This window comes from Parasteatoda tepidariorum, chromosome 3 (assembly GCF_982258835.1).
Source record: "Parasteatoda tepidariorum strain Cologne lab strain chromosome 3, Ptep-v5.0, whole genome shotgun sequence".
In the NCBI taxonomy this organism is placed as follows: Eukaryota; Metazoa; Arthropoda; class Arachnida; order Araneae; family Theridiidae; genus Parasteatoda; species Parasteatoda tepidariorum.
Window position 1 is genome coordinate 18,140,137 of NC_141757.1, and position 19,287 is coordinate 18,159,423.

At 28.4% G+C, this 19,287-nt stretch overlaps 1 protein-coding gene across 1 annotated transcript; it reads right to left on the reverse strand.

Annotated features, from left to right (window-relative positions):
- Positions 1–658: 658 nt before the first annotated feature.
- LOC107445450 (osteopetrosis-associated transmembrane protein 1) lies at positions 659–19,245 on the reverse strand. Its single transcript, XM_016059841.4, has 6 exons — positions 18,649–19,245; positions 15,102–15,207; positions 12,280–12,359; positions 11,063–11,194; positions 7,354–7,522; positions 659–1,895 (listed from the first exon to the last, which is right to left on the reverse strand). The coding sequence occupies exons 1-6, from the start codon at positions 19,003–19,005 to the stop codon at positions 1,843–1,845; spliced, it is 897 nt and encodes a 298-aa protein (XP_015915327.2). The 5' UTR covers positions 19,006–19,245; the 3' UTR covers positions 659–1,842.
- Between the last annotated feature and the right edge of the window lie 42 nt (positions 19,246–19,287).

Sequence of the window (19,287 nt, forward strand, 5' to 3'; positions counted from 1 at the left end):
AATCCCCTCCTCCCCTTCAGTGCTTACGTAATATTTGAATGACCCCTTAGTCCTAAATTGACATCTTTAAAAATGCAAACACAACAAACAAATACAACACTATAGATATTACTTAAACCTATGACCTTCTGCTTAAAATGGAAAATACAAAATATACTCCAATTGAAAAACAAATAGTTAAAAAAAATTTATATCTTTGCAGTGCCATTTTTAAAAATAAAAATAGGACATTTTTATTTGATGTTTAACCAAAATATTTTTCAAATGAAAGTATTCTTGAAATTTATAATTTGCAATAAATTTTAAAATAAAACATATTTTATCCAAAATCATAGTTACGTTTAAGTGGTAATAACAAATAATAAAAACTCTAAACTAAAAAATATACATAATTACGCTTTTCTATGACAGGATTTTAAATCATCACATAAACATTGACTAGTTGTCCGATAGGACACATTTTTAATTTAACATTAAACCAAGCATACACATAATACCGTCAGCATAAATAAAAAATCAAAAAGAATATTCAAAATATTATTTCAGACGAATGGCAAATTATCAGAGCATCAACATTTTAGATATCTTCGAAGAAGTATTGTTATCACAAAGAAGTTTTAGAGGACAATGGCATAGCGAAATAATAAAGAATAAAACATTCTTTTTTTTTTTAGAAGCAAGTTGCAATTTATGGACAACTTCATTACTACTACTTACTAAGGATGTACAGAAATGATTTGACACAATGAAACTATAAACAATATGTCAGGGAAAACCAGTGAAATCGACACAAAAATAGCCTGATCTACCAGGAATACAAGTGCTAGGTGGAGATAAACAGTAGGAGACAGTATAAGGTAAAATCAGAAAATTTTGCTAACGTCCACTTATAGCATTTCTTACATAGGCCACTTTTTAAAATATGCGGTCACTTCTTCAAAAATTTAAAACGATTAAAAAACTGTTTATAATAATGTAAGACAATCCTTTTGAAACATTTCTTAAAATATGAGGAATATTACAAGAATTATTAAAATGAAGAAAAATTTTAAGAAACATGTGCGAAATAAAGTTAACATATATAAATAATATTAAATTAGTAATCATTATTACTATTACAAAAATATACATAACAATTATGTATTTATAAAAAATAGTAATAATAATAAAATGAACTTGACGAAAAAGTGGGGATCGGGTGAAATTTTTTTTTATTTTATTATCTCCATTTGTTACCTTTAGTTGCCCCATGGCCAGCAGTGACCCTTAATTTTGCCCTATATCTCAAACTATGCTTTATTCATCAGGATGAAGGATCTAGTCAAGTTCCAACATGCTAAATATTTTGTGGAATCACACTCAATTATCCATAGCTATAACATTCAAATGATGTTGATATTGTATTTCATTATAATAATATCAAAAAAACACATGAAAATGTTTTACATGAAGATATTTTTGATTACCTTATTGCATGCAAGCAATTAGTACATATATATTAACTTGTTGTTAAATTTTAGAAAATACATAAGCAAATGATTGTAAGTAAGAGGTAAATAGAAAATTTTACCTCAAAGAAAAAAATTTATCACATAGTAATGAAAGGAAAAATACACAGATGCTTCAAGACATGAGAATTTTTAAAATAATTGTCATGCATGATAATAATACTTAAAAATAAGTAGTCACAATAAACATGAAAAATAAAAGGACAGTATTCTGAAAATAAATCGTAAGTCTACATCAACAGTTCTTCGCTATGTAGACTTCTATAAGCATTTGATGCTTTCATTTATCACAGTGATAAACTCAAAAGAAAATGTCTATGAAATGACGACATATTTATTCCTTTAGTGGCTGAATTGTGGAAACAGCTGGAGTAAATTTTCTTTTAGCTAAAAAGAAATAAAAAAATTCATATTTTAATGACATAAATGTTACAGTTTAATGTAAAGAAAAAGGTATGTTTAATGAATTGGGCAAATTAATTGGGACAAGTTAGTTCTTAATCCTAAACATGTGGGAAAATGTCTCCCCCCCCCCCTCAGCAAATAGCCTGGCAAGCAAGGCAAGGTTCGTGACTTTTTTTTTTAAATATTTTTAAACAAAGAATTAAAAAATGTCAGATTTTTTTTAATGTTATTTATCGTAGTTCAAAATTCAGCTGTATTAAAAACGAATAAAAAATACCCTAAGATGTTTCTATAGATTATAATTTTTTAATAAATAAATAAAAGCGTTTAAGTGAGAAAAAATTTCAACAACCATTTAATAAATATATTATATTTCAAATTTTTTTACCTAAACTTTCATCTCTTCATATAATAAAATAAAGAATGTGTGTGTGAATGCCTATATGTCAGTATACTGGATTGTGAGTAGATCAAAAACACTAAAAACAGGACTATCAACATGAAGTTAAATGAATACATATATAAACAAATTAAAAAGCCTGATTTTTGATTTTTTGTTAATAGATTTTTAAATATGAATTTTTCAGATGAATTTTTTTGTGATTTTCTTCGATATCTCTGCATTTTTAAGTCCATCATGTTCAAACAAAACGTCCTAGAATTTTTTTTTTATCACAAAGTTTAGAAGTTTTGGTTTTCCTACGAAATGAACCATTTCATTTTTTCCTACAAATATTTTTTTTTCCATTTTTTTAAAAACAATAATTTAAATAACCCACTTTTTAATCATCTTAAATTGTGACATCTGAGAATTTATAGCAGACATTAACTCTGAATTTAGATAAACATATGCAATGAGTTTTCTTCTTTCATTTAAGACCCAAAATAAGAAGAAAAAAATAGTAATTTGTAATTGTAATTTTTAATTACTTTTTAAACACATAAAAAATTAAAAAGCTTTTGATTTCATTGGCAACTATCTCTACCACTGATGCCAAATTATTTCATCTTGCTTGTGCTTAGGGTCAACTGTTGAATCTGCTTTGCATTAGTATTGGATATATTTTATAACATTAGTGATTTGCTAGCTTTTAGCTCTATTAAACCAAGAATGAGTTTTATTGGGAGCATGTTTAATTAATTAACGAAGGAAATATTTTGCAACAAAACAAAGGGATCAATATAGCTGAGAGCATATACTTTATGAAGATACTCAAGAAAAAGCAGACTCTTTAATAGGGTCATCCATAATTTCAAAAACAGTGGTCCCTGTAACAATGGGTGCAATACTTTGAGATGGATAGTCATGGTTATGCAATCCATTCTTTTAGTTGGTTGTCCCTGAACAAATATTTCTCAAGTCATTTTCAAAATTAATGTTTAAATTAATTTTTAAAATGACAAATTTATTAGGGCTTAGGGTTATAAAAATATAATTAATTTAGAAATAAGGAATTAAAGATTTTTTAAATTAAAGGTTATTTTTATTATCTTGACTCATACTAAGTAGTACTATTTGATTTATTATTTTTTATATCCGTCAATGAATAGCTGACCCAATTTTGAGTTTACGACTACTAATGTTCATCTCTGTAGCCATGTAATTTTGAACCAATCTAGAAGACAAGGAAACTCCTGGATCAGTACCCCCAGAGGCATTGATTTGTTATGGGAACATGGAGGACTTTGCGACTTGACAGATTTAACATGCATCATTCACCATCTACTACACGGGGAGTCCTTGGCCGGCAGGGATCATACCCATAAACTCTTGGACATGGGCCCAGTGCCCTACCAACAAGGATATCCTGGCCCTATACTAAGTAGTATGAAATAAAATTAAAATTTTTTGAGGAGAAGAAATAGACGGCATTCTTCTCTCAAAATTATTATAAGAAATAGGCAGTATTCTTCTTCTCTTTGTACAAAAAGCTTTCAATATATTGGTGAATTTATTGCAATAAAATATGTTGTTTTGCACAATTCAAATTAATAGAAATAGTTTTCAGTTTAAATTTTTTTCCTTCTCAATATTTTATTCTTACTTTATTTGCTATGCACCGTAATCTCTAGGGATTTCAAAATTTCAGTTTTTTTTTTTAAAGAATTTCATTCTGAATGCATTCTTAATTCAAAAATTTTCTTTTAAATGCTGTGAAATTTGAATAAAATTTTTCATGAATACTGTTTAGCTTGTTCGATGATAGAGAAAATAAATTATTTAATAAATGGGAGCGGGTCAAATTTATCTACAGAAACCTACTATCTGATCAAAACATAATAACACACAAAATTAAGAAGTAATAACAACACATAAATTCAGAATTTTGAATGCTCTTTTTTTGTTTTTACCTATTTAAGGCAAATAAGAGGTCCCCGATACTGAGTGATATTTCTTTTATTTCTCGCAGCAGATGTTAATTATAGCACCATTTACTCAGATTGAATTGAAATGTATTTTGATCTGTTATGCTTAAAACATGTTTCAGAGGGTCACAGAGAATAGATCTCTTTATCTCCCTACTTATATTTGTTTTTGCTTGATGTTAATATTAAAGCAAAGAACATTTATGTAGAAATTTAAATACCTTAAAAACAAAACTCCTTTTTTTTTCAAATAAATGTATAAATTCAAATGTAAATGCTGCTGAAGGCACCAGAGTCAATGTGGAACTGCAGTGTCTTAGTTTGTGTTGGCAAATATAAAGAGGGGGCAGCAAAGCAAAGAGATCATGCACAATTTTTACCCCATCCCTTTAATTTATTTAGGAAATTCCAATGCCATAGAATTAGAGAAATGTTGCTGAATACAGCAGAATCAATGTGATGCAATGACTTCTTGTGGGGCAAAAACAATGTGGAACTGCAAGGCTGTAAGTTCCTGTAGGTGAACTAGCTGGACGAAGCAGCAGATAGTTTTTGAATAAAAAAATAACTCTTTTAAGACCTGACAAAGGTAGAATAGCAGAATAATGGTATTTTCAGAATTTTATCAATGAAATTGTATACTCAAAGCAGGTTGTTAATATTAATTAATATTATTAATAAATATAAAAGAAAGAGATTAAGAAAAGAAAATGGATAAAATTAGAGAAATGTCATGAAAATTATATAAAAAATTGTAACAAACATAGAAAAATAATGTGGGCAACAATATAAGCAGAAAAATTAGAATCTCTCTACCAAAAATTAGGAGAAAATGCTCTGTCTAAAAGAAAAAGAAAAAGCAATAAGAAAAAAAAACATGCTACTGAATAAGGATAACAATCACTTACATTGGTAGAGAATAAGTAATGAGAAAAATAACATACTCCACACAGGAATAGTCAATTATTTTGAAACATTTATAATGTTTGGTGCTATTAAACAAATTTATAAGTATTAATAGTTTAATTATTATGCAGTTCTATACCATTTACATAAGCTATAACAGGGTGCGTAGCCAGATTTTTCAACAAAAAATAAGCACCTTTCGAGCTACTTCTTAAGCACTCAAAAATATTTTTAATCACTTTCAAAAAAAAAAAATCATAATTAGGATCAGCGCAGTAGCAAATTTTTTTCCTATCATTTAAAGTTCTTAATTTAAAAACATAAAATCAAAAAACATTTTCAAAAAATTAGCATAATTATAATAAAACAACTAGTTTTTGATAAATATTCCAGAGAAAATCGTGAAAATCATGCATTTTTTGTAATTTCTGACGACAATCAACATGGCAAAGAAAAAATCTCTTTTTAAAAGATAGAAAATTAAGCACCTTTTACAAATCCTGAATAAAAAAAAGCACTTTTTAAAAGCACTACACACCCTGTATAAGAAGAAATAGTGCAGAACACAAAAGTATTTTAGGTTCTCATTTGAAAGTTGAGTATCAGATGAAGCTTGGCAAAAATTATCAAGCTTTGTCATCATTGCCCCAGCTGGTTAGTGATTGGACACAGATGGAATTTTATTTTTGTTAAATTTAACTTACTATATAAATAAAATAAAAGATGTAGAAATCACATACTATGAAGAAAATTAAAGCACAAAGTAGGCAGTGGGAAAAAAGATAAAACTCTTTAAAGGTTTGTAACAAATGGGTTCAAGGTATATAATACTAAGTTACAACTAAGTTTAGTACAGTAGGGAACCGATTATCCGGAACGGTTGGGACCATCGCTATTCCGGATAACTGATTTTTCCGGTTTTCTGAATCGCTACAAAAAGCCGTTTTTTTTATTGTTAAACCCAACTAAAGAGAGAAAAAAAATCTGGAAATAATTTTAAAAATAAGAAAAAACGATGAAGTAATGCACTAATGATTATTTCCAAAACAGGGTTTCCGCTACGGTAGCTTTTTTCGCAAAATGCGAAAAGACCCCTCAAAAATGCTAAAATTCAACAAAGCATTTTCGCATTTTTGCTAAAGGATTTCACTAAATTCCTCCATTAAAAAAAAAGCTTCCGCGAAAAACCATGACGCTAACATCCATGAAAAAAACTTGATCAAACAAGAAGGATTGATCAGACAAGATTTTATATACCAATGATGTGTCTGAACAGTACCCATTAATAACTTCTGTTATAGAGTATTGTGCAACAATACCAATGCACACTGTTGACTGTGAAAGGGGCTTTAGCTGCCTTAATTTGATTAAAACTAATATTCGAAACAGGTTGTTAATCAACCATGTAAACAATTTGCTAATGATTAATATTGAGGGCCCTGAAAGTGCATTTAACTTTCAAGAAGCATTTGTAAAATGGGCAAACATGAAAGAAAGGAAGATTGTTAATTATAAACCAAAATGCTTTGATAAATAATAAATGTGTTTTTTTTTTGTTATAGGTATTCTTTTTGATATTCTTGTACATTAAGCTATTCTTTGTCAGATAACTTACAGTACTTGTTTGATATAAAGTATTTTTATAAGCCTAATGGCATTTTAGCATTTTGCTAAAACTTTTTTTCAGATTTTAGCTTTTTTGCTAATGAATTTTTAGACTCAGCTTAAACCCTGTTCCAAAATGATGGTAAGGTAAACATCTTTAAAAAAAGAAAGAAAAATCGTAAAATCTTATGAGGAACAAAAAATTTTTTTTAAAAAAATGGCCAGAAAATTTATCGAATTTCGCTCCGGTTTTTTGGTTTTCTGATTTCCGGATAACGGGTTCTGTACTGTAGTAACTATGTATCCAATTAGTGTCCTGTGTATCCGTTTTAGAGCAGGAAGCTTTGTGGGGTATCCTGTAAACAGAAAAAAAGATAAAATTCTTTAAAGGTTTATAACAAATGGGTTCAAGGTACATATTACTAAGTTACAACTAACTTTAGTTGTAACTATGTATCCAATTAGTGTATCCATTTTAGTGCGGGGAGCTTTGTGGGGTATCCTGTAAACAGATAATCAAATTTCAATATTTAAACGTTAAAAATAAGTTAGACAAACTTACGACGAACAATTTTCACATCTTCAATGATGGAAATATTTTTAGCAAGTAGATAAAATAGTACAGGAGTTACTCCTATAGCTAATGCAACAATTATGTTCGGATATCCTAAGTTGTAGTCAAACGGAGGGAGACAATTATAAAGCTTCCATATTCTTCGTGTTAGATTCATCTGAAATAGAATAAGAAAAAAAATTTATATAGATCTTAGAAAATTTATGCATAAAATGCAATTTCAAAAGCAATTTGAGTACTTTTAAGGTAGATATATTCCAATCAAATCTGTAACGGATAGATTAATAAGTTATCTAAATTAGTCTTGAATTATAATTAAACTATATATGTGTGCAACATATTTAGCTTATAATTTAAGACTAATAATGACCAAGGATTCGTAAAATCAATTAAAGAAAAATGGAAAGAGAAAGAAATGTAGGGTTTGTTGTTTTCTGTTAAGGAAGATGACTATTTATTAACATCAAGTTTCAAAATTATTTAATTACAAAATTGGCAAGCAGATGGCATTGCTGCCTATGAAAATTAATTTAAAAATACCCATTATTAGCAAAAGTAATAAAACACATTCTGATGACAACATTAACTAATATGCTACAAGAAAAAACAGGAAGCAAAAAAAAAAAAAATTTTTTTCCTTAGTCAGAAAGAAAAAAAAACTTATGCTTGGAAATAATCACTCAGTTTATTTTGATAAAATTTTTTAATTCTTTATTTATTTCATGAGAAATTTTTTTACTAAATTTAAGAACTTAATTAGGCTTTAGTGCTATTACACAACATAAAAAAAAAAGCATTAATTGTTAAAAAATCACAGAACTTCTTTTTGCCAGTTTATAGTGTTAGAAGGATATTTTAAAACAGGATACATTTATTGTTAAACCTTTTATAAATATATATTATTATTTTCTTACAAAATAATTAAACAATGAATGAGGAGCTGGATTTTCGATCAGGCAAAGCACAATTTCATTTGAAGTAGATTAATTTATATTTATTATGAAAAATGAAAATTATAGATTTTGGTCTAGTTCAATGAAAATTCAAATCTACGTTATTATTGATAATATTTAAAGAAAAAATAAATAGAGAAGAGAAACAAAATAATGACACTAATACTTAAAAATATTGTTTAAATTATGAAGGTCTAAAAGCAGATTAAAAATTGCAGTAAAAGTGGAGAATAGTTGATGTTTTATGAATATGAAATTATTATTTTACTGTTAAACTTTACATCTGTAAAATAATATTTGTAAACATTTATTCAGAAAATGTTTTCAAACGTAACATTTTTCTTGTATACATTTTTTTGTATACTTATACATGAAAATATTGTTTAAATTATGAAGGTCTGAAAGCGGATAAAAAAACTTCTGTGCAAGAGAAGAAAAGTTGGTGTTTTGTCAAGATAAAATTATTTTACTGTTAAAATTTACATCTGTAAAACAATATTTGCAAACATTTATTCAGAAAATGTTTACATTATTCAGAAAATGTTTACAAATGTAATTTTTTTTTCTTTTTTTGTAAGCCTCATTACAAGTAGCCACTAAACATACATATACTAAAACAATAAAATTAGTAATAAGAGTAAACACTTAATAATTTTATCTAAAGATAAATAAGAACATGGTATATGTAAATTATATTTCTTACATAATCTTAAAATAAAGTTTCAGTCAGAAAAATATTTGGAGATTCAGATATATGATGTTATTTATTAAATAAATGCTTAAATAGAATAAAAAGGTAATTTAAAATTTTAAGACATAAACATTGTTCACATTTTTTTTAGAAAAGTGTGAAGCAAAAATTAACCAGAAAATATTTTATAAGCATATAAGATATTTTCTACACAATTAAATATAAATTAGAAATTCAAAATGGTGTTTTTGAATTGTAATTCACATTTAAAAATTAAAAGTAAATTAACAAAATTGAAAATTTAAATATAAATTACAAGAAAATTCTGATAAAAAATCTATGTGTAGTGAATCTATTATATTTGAAATACACAAAATAAAAATTATCAGAAAAGCACTCTTCGAATACATTGATGACAAATTTGAAATAAATAAATAAATAAATAATTTAAATTTTTCATGACATTTTTAGTTCCTTTCTTTAAAAGAAAATTAAAAAAAAAGAGTTTTTAAAAAAAAAAAATTTCATAAATATGTTATGGATAAAGAATGAACGATAAACATGTTGGTTAAAGATGTTTTTTTGTTTGTTTGTTTTTAAAAAAAGACATGTTTAACTGGATAAAGATGGTGATTACTAATCCTCATTAATTAAAGCCTGAAACATCTTCAATACTCCCACCTTTAATCAGCTAAAACTGGGTCTAACTCAATCTATGCTGGTTAAAATCTGAAGCTAATACCCACAATACATAAAATCCCTAAACCATAAAAAATCCCTAAATCATAAAAATACTAGTGCATGGAAAACAAGGCAATAAGTCTTAAAATTAAAAAAAGAAAATAATCATTATTGTTGTGAATCTATCATATACTATGACACAAAGCCAAAATACTAGTCAAGGTTCAGTTTGGTATTACCTAATATAATATATTTCTTTATAGCAACAATCATAACACAATTACATACTTTAACGAACTACAATTGTATACTTGCCAACATTAGAGAAATAAAGTAAAGGAGATTTTAGTAGTGACATTTTTTAGGCTACGAGAAAAGTTTTGATACATCATGCATAATCATGTAAGTCAAAAAGAGAAATTTAAAATCGGAAATAATATAATGACTTACATTTAGCGAAGTAAAAAAAATGGATATAAATCATAATCTAAAAAAGATTTTTTTGAACCATTTACATTAAATAACTTAAAACTATTTTATTTTATAACTGTTGTTGAACAGCTGACCCAATTTAGGGATTACGACTACTAATGTTAAACTTTGTTGCTTTGTAATTTTGAACCCAATCCAGAAGACAAGGGAACTTCTGGATCAAGTATTGGGAGAAATTTGCCTTCGTGGAGGACTTTTTGATGGAACTAACTCGCATTTGTGTTACATGGAGAGGAAAATTACAAAGACCTCAAACAGTTAGCCTGACGGCAAGGGGACTCTAACCCATGATCCGTCTACCACTGAGGATATTTTACGTCTGCACTGTGGTCGGTGCACGGGTGTGGAATTTGTATCGACTAGCCATCACTAGGATTTGAACCAGATTTCCCTCACCAGAAGGTGAGGGGAATTTTACAAATTCCACACAATTTAATTTAATGAATCCTAGGGAATCCCCTCACCTCTATCCCCTGAGCCACCACTGCTGCAGGCAACAGCACCATCTGTTGAGGAATAAGAAAAGTATTTTTGCCATCAGAGGAAGTCTTACCACCAAAAATTAATTTTTAAAAAAATTGTTTAACAAATATGGAGAAATTTGAGATTATACGGGTAAACAGGAGATAGTCATAAAACACGGGAGTCTTCGTTAAAAAAAACAAGAGACTCGACAGGTATGTGATGAGTCAGATCTAGTCTGAGCCAGTTCAAGGTGGATACGGAGATTTTTTTCCAGTGTAAACTTAATAAAACTGATAATCCTCACTTTAATTGGCTAGACTTATATGAATCTTTCATTATTGCGCTTTACCTGCAACAAATATACAAAATGCAATAAATCTAATTTAATAAAAATTTAAAGGTAAATCTAACATACTGTATCAACCACATCCATGCAGATTTTGCCATAGTCTCCTGGGGATAAAACAAAGAGGCCGTATTTGTTGCTAAGGTCAGCGTATAGGCTATGGCAGTCAGTACATGTAGTATTAGCAGGTAAGAAGCCAGTCTAAAAATGTAAGCTTTGTTGAATATAAAAAGTATTACATCCTAAAGCAAGTATAATTTTAATTAATTTTATTATTGAGCATTTCTACACTTTTTTCTTACAAAAAAAATTCTATTTACTTCAGACAGGAGATAAAAATGAGACTTCTCATACCATTTCAATATTTTCGATTTCCATTTTTTAATAAGCTAAATGATTTATGAATCTCTTTATATTATGTAACAGACAGATATAAAGAATAAATTATTTGATTAGAATAAATTAAGTAATAATATAAAATATTTAATTATTCAATAAATTAAAAGAATAAATGACAGATATAAAGAATAAATTATAACTATGTTTTTAAAACAGGGTGTGTAGCCAAATTATTCAACAAAAAATAAGCACCTTTTAAGCACTTTTCAAGCACTCAAAAAATATTTTTAAGCATAAAAAATATAATAACTAGGCAGGGTTGGAAAGCTTTTGACAATTAACGGTTTTATCTTGTTTTAACCGTCATGTCATAAGAAAAGAAAAGAAAACTTTTGGCACTTTATTTGACAAATGTCAAAAATCACGAAATTTTAAAGCATGTAAAACCAATGTTGTTTTCATACGTTACGAACTGATAATACGCCGAAGTATATTGATTGGGTTTGAATTAATTGTGAAAACGTTGAATAGAACAACATGAACTGCGTCTTTTTGCATAATTCGATATGAAAATCAACATGGTAAAGGAAAAATCTCCTTTTGAAAAATGGAAAATTAAGCACTTTTTAAAAGCACCCAATAAAAAAAGCACCTTTAAGGGCTTTTAAAAAACGAAAATCGAAAATAAGCACCTTCAAGCACTTTTTAAAACACTATGCACCCTGATTTTCGATTTCCATTTTTTAATAAGCTAAATAATTTATGAATCTCTATATATTATATTAACAGACACATATAACGAATACATTATTAGATTAGAATAAATGAATTAATAATACAAAATATTTAATTATTTAATATATAATAAATTACAAGAATAAATGAAAGATATAAAGAATAAATTATAACTGTGTTCTTAAAATAGATCTGCATAATTGCACACTTACTCTATTTTTATGAACACAATCCATAAAAGCCTTCGATATATTGAAGAAACCTTTGGTAAGGTTTGGGTCAAGATAGCAATCTATAAAATGAAAAACAAAATATTTATGCAACAATCAATTATTAAAGACAAATCAAAATTCTTTAACAATTAGGGCCACATTTTAAAATTAGCATTTCCTGTGAAAAGTTCCGCAATTTCTACTTTGTAAATATTCTAGTTAATTGTGCTGTTCTCAAGATGAAACTCTGGAAAATAGTTGAGTATTTATATGAAAACAATACTAAAGAACATTTTATATAAAAATTTAACCTCTATGTACTTCTTAACATTAAAATGAAAACAAAGTTATCAGAAAATCGTAGTTAGGATTTCTTCTAGAAGAAACCTACATCTACCAGAAAATTAGAAAACATGGAGGGGAAAAAAAATGTCAAATACAATTTTTCACACAAGTAATATGAAAATAGTTTGAATTTAAACGACTATTATTTTATGTTCTACAAGAAACTCAAGAGATTTTTACAATTATACATTAGAAAAAAAAACTATTTTCATATTATTTATTCTCAAATAGTATTTATGCTAACACTATTTTTTTAAATAAAAAAATACACTTATAAGAGATAAATTATGTATATTTGTGTTATTTTTTAGTTAACATTATATTAATAGAAATTACAAAGACAGTCTACCCTCTTTAACAAGACCATCCTATTAGTGCAACCCTTCCATTATAACAACTGCTACATGAAGTCTCATTTACTGTTCCATAGACACTATGTTACATTAATATCCATTAGAATTGGGGCTAACTACCACTATAAATATTAAATACCAATTCACTAGTATATAAGACATGTTAACTTGATTTAATCTCGAGGTACCTTTTGTTAGATGAAAGTTGACATAATCAATAATTATATCACCCTTAATGGTGACCTGGACGTAATGTAAATTAGCCAACATTCACAGATGTTCCCCATTAAACAGATGATTTACTTAAAATATAGTGCTAAAAAAATCCTGTGAAGTAAATATTTCTTCCGCCTATAAACAAAAAAAAAAATTTAAGGAAAAAAAATAAGGAGGAAAACGATATAAAAAATATAATGAGCAAAAAAATTATAAATAAAAAAAAACTACATAAATCAACTTGTGGTATTCGTTCAATGAATTCTATCACAGATAAAATTCTAGAAGGGGAATAACATAGCATAACTATTACTATAAATATTAAATACCAATTCACTAGTATATAGGACATGCTAACTTTATTTAATCTCGAGGTACCTTTTGATAGATGAAGGATGTCATAGTTAATAATTATATACCCTTAGAGCACATCCAAACTTAATCATTAATTTCCATATAAATACTGAATTTTAGTTTAATTTTTTTCCTGGAAAATCAGTCTAAGAACAGATGTAAGACATTTCTGCGTCTGAAAACTTAGATTTTTCCATAGACAATGAGTCAATGGATAAAAAATAAAAACTATTCAAACCACCATAATTTTTGATGCGGTATCGCTCGATAAACTTGAAACATTTTCTATGAATGAAGAAGGATAAACAGGATCACCTATTCAAAACCTAGGATGTCCCAAGCGTTATCTATGGTAAAAAAAATTATGAAATATGGATTACTTAGCATTATTTAAAATTTGAAGTGTATATTGAAACATCATTTAGAAATTGGAATTTCCTGTATAACCATCACCTTTAAAAATTTCTTTTAAAAAGATTCAACACATTCATCAATCATATTTTTCTGGCTTGAAAATTGTATTCATTCTCATTGGGAAGCATTGTAAGAAGTGGTTTATTTTGGATTTAAAACACAAGGTATAATTTAAATTTCTTATTTATTTTAGCTTTGCTCGTTCTCTGGATGTTTGTTATTTAGCAAAAATGGCTACTCTAATCAATTTAATGCTGTATGCTTAGAGTGCAAATTAAAAATGCTAAAGGGAGTGGATAAAAGAATAACACATATTACTTAATTATTCAAGATCCTAAAAAGAAATTTGTTAACAATAATTAAAAATCAAAACGATGCAATTCTGAAAGCAGAAGAACAAAATGTTCTAATTTCTTGACATCATTCTCTTGAATTAAAATTTCAAGCTCTAGAAAAAGCACGAAGTAAATGTTTAAAATTTATTCGCAATATTATAAGATGTCATTTGGAAAAATTCAACTGTATTTTTAATCTTTAATGTACTATATTGACCCCAAAATTAACCCAGTATTTATGAAATACGTATATCAAAATGTTTGCACTCTTTTTATGTAGACACAATATATTGAACTCACATTACAAAGTCCACATTACATTTTGTTTGGACCATAGGGAAGGTAATATGGAGCATTGACTCTATTTGTTATATATCTCGAATGGTTAAACTTTCATTGAATGTTTCTTATACGTATATATTTTTCATTATTCCTTATATTAATAAGGAATTTTTTCTAAAAAATTTTACTTTAATGTAATGAAACCTACTGAGGTGTGGTGGATCATTTCCAAATTTGGTAGAATATAGAACAAGAAAATTAACAAATAGGCAGAATTAAAAAGGTGTAGTTGACCTCAGAATATAATAGCAAATGGTTCTTAATATTTGAAACTTTCATGATATATTCCACAACTTTTCCAAGCCTTAAAAGTATGTCTCAACTTCAAAAAATTTGAAATTAGATCCAATCATATTTTTAATGTTTGCACATTAAAAATAAAATTGGTATAAATTCCTTGAAGTCTGAATTTATAATTCAAATTTCTTGGGAGTAAATAATAGAAATAAACAATCTAACTTACTTTGGCAATAATTATTTGACCATAACTGATTCACATTGCTATATAAAACATCCACAATAGCAATCTGGTCACTACTGAAGAAAATTTCCTCACATTCTTCCCCTTGCTGCAAGATATAAAAACATTTACTTTATGTTGCAATTAGTAAAAAATAAATGTGATAGTTTACCATTATTTAAAATAACAATATTAGAAAAAAATTATTTAAATTTTTTTAAATAGAAAGAAGTTTGTAAAGGCACACATTTAAATTCAACTAGTATCTATGGTTATCAATCATATGGCGAATTCAAACCTTCATTTTACTGGCGGTAATTTAACAACTATTGACACCTGAAATAAAAAAAACCAAATCTATCTGGCATCGATTTTCCAATCTATGGGCTGAAAAGATTTATTAAATTTAGGTTTCTTTCTAGAAAAACAAAGTTCTTAAAAAACTTTTGTCAGGCCAGTCTTCTAAAGCTTGGACAATGACAAAGCTGGAGGAAAATTGTATCTCAGTATTTGAGAGAAAGATTTTGCGGAGTATACTTGGCGGTGTAAATGAAAACAATAACTGGAGAAGGAGATTTAACTTTGAACTGTACATGATTTAAAAACAACCGGATATTATTAAATACATAAAAATAAATAGAATGAATTGGATGGCCCATGTGATTCAAATAAGTGATGACAATACAATAATAAAGATGCTTTTTAAACAAACTGGAACAAGAAAGTGGGGAAGGTCACGGTTGAGAAGGACTGACTCGGTGGAGTCTGATTTTCTTGCAATTAATGAAAAGAATTGGAGATCAAAGATTAATCGGAAGTCATTATGGAGAAATCTTCAGAGGAAGGCATTGGCCTGTCTGGCCAACTATGATGATGAGTGTTTTTTTTTAAAGATTTAAAGTTATAAATCGTTAGAAAATTTGACAAAAAAAATGTGTTTATCTGTAGAATTTGAGAATTTTAAATTTTTCTACCTCAAAGACAAATGTAGTAGACTGTTATAAATCATTTTAAGTGTTAAAAATCAAATAAAAAGGAACAAATTAAATCCAGCTGCTATAAAGAAACAATCAATGATCTTCAATGAAGTTTAGACAAACTGATCATTAGAGGGCATGGATATAGAGTACAAACTAGTGACTAGATCAGTGATGTTAAAGTTCATTGTGACGTCTGCTTGGTCGAGTGATTGATCTTTTTGCCTTTATATCTATGGAAGTATCATAACCATTTGGCAACCCAGCCACATACATTGGCTTATTTTTTGATCTTTATATCAATTGAGACACTGCCCCTGTGGCAGAATTTTTTTGAGCTTTTTGCGGCAGAGCTATCTAGTTCTAATATCTTTCTGCAAGATAATTTCAATAATAACAAACACTAAATTAAGGTAACAAAGACAATGTATTTACAAAAAGGAAAAATATAATTATTTTCATTGACTATGTAATACTTTTTTATTCTAAAATGTTATGGGCGATATTCTCACATTTTGATGGGGAAAAAAACTCACTAATTATTTCCTTTATCACATTTTGTAAATCATCATCACATTGAAAAAAATAATCCGTAGCAGTAATCACCGAAAAACAGATCATGCGAATCAGACTGTTCAAAAAGGGGTTTTCTCAAATACGTTTCGTTTCAAGATTTGATTGTTGTAATAAAAAATATCGGATTTTAAAAACTATATAGAAATTAAAAGCAATAATTACCAAAACAAACACTATCGAATCATTGCCTTAAAAAGTAAATACTCGAATGCACGATTTGAATTTCCTATAGCGTCTGAAATATATCCGGATAATTAAAAACCACACGAAAATCAAGCTACAGAAAATACAATCGAAACACTACATAGATTTACAATACTATTACCGTAAATTGAACATGACAAAAAGTGATTACTTATATGGGCAATTCAAATTCAAATTTCATGTGTAAAATTTCTGCAGGAAAGAAAACCAAATTTTTTTTTTCCCCAAAAGAAAAATCTTTCTGCAAAAACACTGTAACGTTCTGCGACAATGTCGCCGTGATTCTGCCACAGGTGACACTCCAATAAAAATAACATGAAAAAACTTCAAGTATTTATTAACAGTTTAAGAAGAATCTCGCAAATAAAGTTATCCAATAAAATCTGTAACGCAGAAATCCTTAAGAAAGCAAAACAGAAATGGCTTGATCCAGAAAGTAAAAAAACATAAATGAATAAGTCATGTTCTAACGTAAACCTGCAATTTTTTTTAAGTAAAACAAATTTTTGATTGGAACCCTCTGGGCAATAGAAAAAGAAGCACAAAATTCTTGGCACCGGGTGGTTGAAAGTGAATTGAAAACAATAGGAAAGACATTGAGAGAGGCAAAATATCTGGCCACAAACAGAGTGAGATGGAAAGCTATGATAGAAGTCCTATACTCCAATTAGGAGTGAAGAGAAATATGTACATATAAGAATGCAGATCAATTTAAGATGTTCTTTCAGCTGTTTGGTGCAATAAAATCACTGTGTAATTTTATTAGAAAACTCAAGAAATGAAATAAATTTTCTTAAATAATTATAGTCTTTAAGTTTTAAGATACATAATTGAAATATAAGAAATGTTTGTAGAGAATGAAAATAAAAACTGTTGTTGTAGTTATTTTACGTCGCACTAGAGCTGCACAATGTGCTATTGGCGACGGTCTGGAAAACATCCCTGAGGATGATCCGAAGACAAGCCATCACAATTTTGATCCTCTGCAGAGGGGATGGCACACCCGCTTCGGTAGCCCAACGACCTGCACGCGAAGTCTAGCACTTTACGCTAGAACAGTTTTACGAGGACCCATACCGCACACCCTCGGTCCCTACGCAGACTGATCCAAGTGGCCTCCCACCCGCACACTGACCGGACTTCGGTGATCTTCTGGGAACCTGACCTGAGGGTGACCTTTCTGGGACCTGAGGATGATCCGAAGACAAGCCATCACAATTTTGATCCTCTGCAGAGGGGATGGCACACCCGCTTCGGTAGCCCAACGACCTGCACGCGAAGTCTAGCACTTTACGCTAGAACAGTTTTACGAGGACCCATATCGCACACCCTCGGTCCCTACGCAGACTGATCCAAGTGGCCTCCCACCCGCACACTGACCGGACTTCGGTGATCTTCTGGGAACCGTGTCTTAACAATCAGTCCACTGTGGGACAAAATAAAAACTGACCAGTATAATTTAAGAAAAAGTAAAAAAATATATAATATCATTAGGTAAGCTTTTATATAAGATATGACAGATAACATCAAAATTTTAATGCTAATAAATTAAAACTTCAATTGAAATATAAGGTATGTTTATCAAGTTGGAGATAAAATTAACAATATATCTAATCAGAATAAATTAAGAAGAAAATAAAGAAAGAAATACTCTTATCATTGAGTAAGTTTTCATAAAAAGTATGATAGATAACATAAAAAGTTTCAATATTAACAAATTAAAACACATAGATGACAAAATTGTGCTGACCTTATACTGCACTTATTTATTTATACATTTTTTGACATCTCACCTTTCTTAAATTATTATATTTGGCAACGGAAACATTGTATGCATTTCCACATTGATAACAAACGCGAACAGGTCTTGCATGTTCCAGAGCACAACGGGTGAAATTTACTACAGCCTCAGAAAAATTACCGAATGCCCATGAACAGTTTGGTGAGGGAGCAGGAAAAATATGCTCATGTTCCTCTTCATTGTAAAAACTTTTCAGAGACATATTTAAGACTTTTTCATGTGATTTAATCAAAGGAGTCGGTTTCGAACTAAGTGAATCGATTAGTGAATGATCGATTGCACTAATTACATTACAAAAACTAATAATCATTAAGAATATCGCAAAATAACTCGAGCACATCATTTGCATTTTATGAAATATTATATTTTTAAAGAACTAAAATATTATTCAGAACAGTCAAGCATAGCTTGTATCTTGTAGCTTAGTAACGTAGATTGATTCCCATTTAAATTGAGCTAACTTGAGAGATATTTATTATTATTATACAAAAGAAAATTTTTTTGAGTTTTCTCTTGTTTACATAATGTTTACATTGTGCTTTCGGATGACAAGCTGCAATTACGTCATTTTGAGCCCATATGATCTTTTGAAGTCATAATCGAAAAATTTATTTTAATCGTTATCGTTAAA

What these genes read in the sequence shown, in the direction of transcription:
- LOC107445450 (XM_016059841.4), bottom strand. Translation starts at nt 19,005, where the DNA reads ATGCAAATGATGTGCTCGAGTTATTTTGCGATATTCTTAATGATTATT. An exon ending in GTCAAATAATTATTGCCAAA is followed by an intron (nt 12,360 to 15,101) that starts GTAAGTTAGATT and finishes TTCATTTTATAG; the next exon opens with ATTGCTATCTTGACCCAAAC. An exon ending in GCATGGATGTGGTTGATACA is followed by an intron (nt 7,523 to 11,062) that starts GTATGTTAGATT and finishes ATTCTATTTCAG; the next exon opens with ATGAATCTAACACGAAGAAT.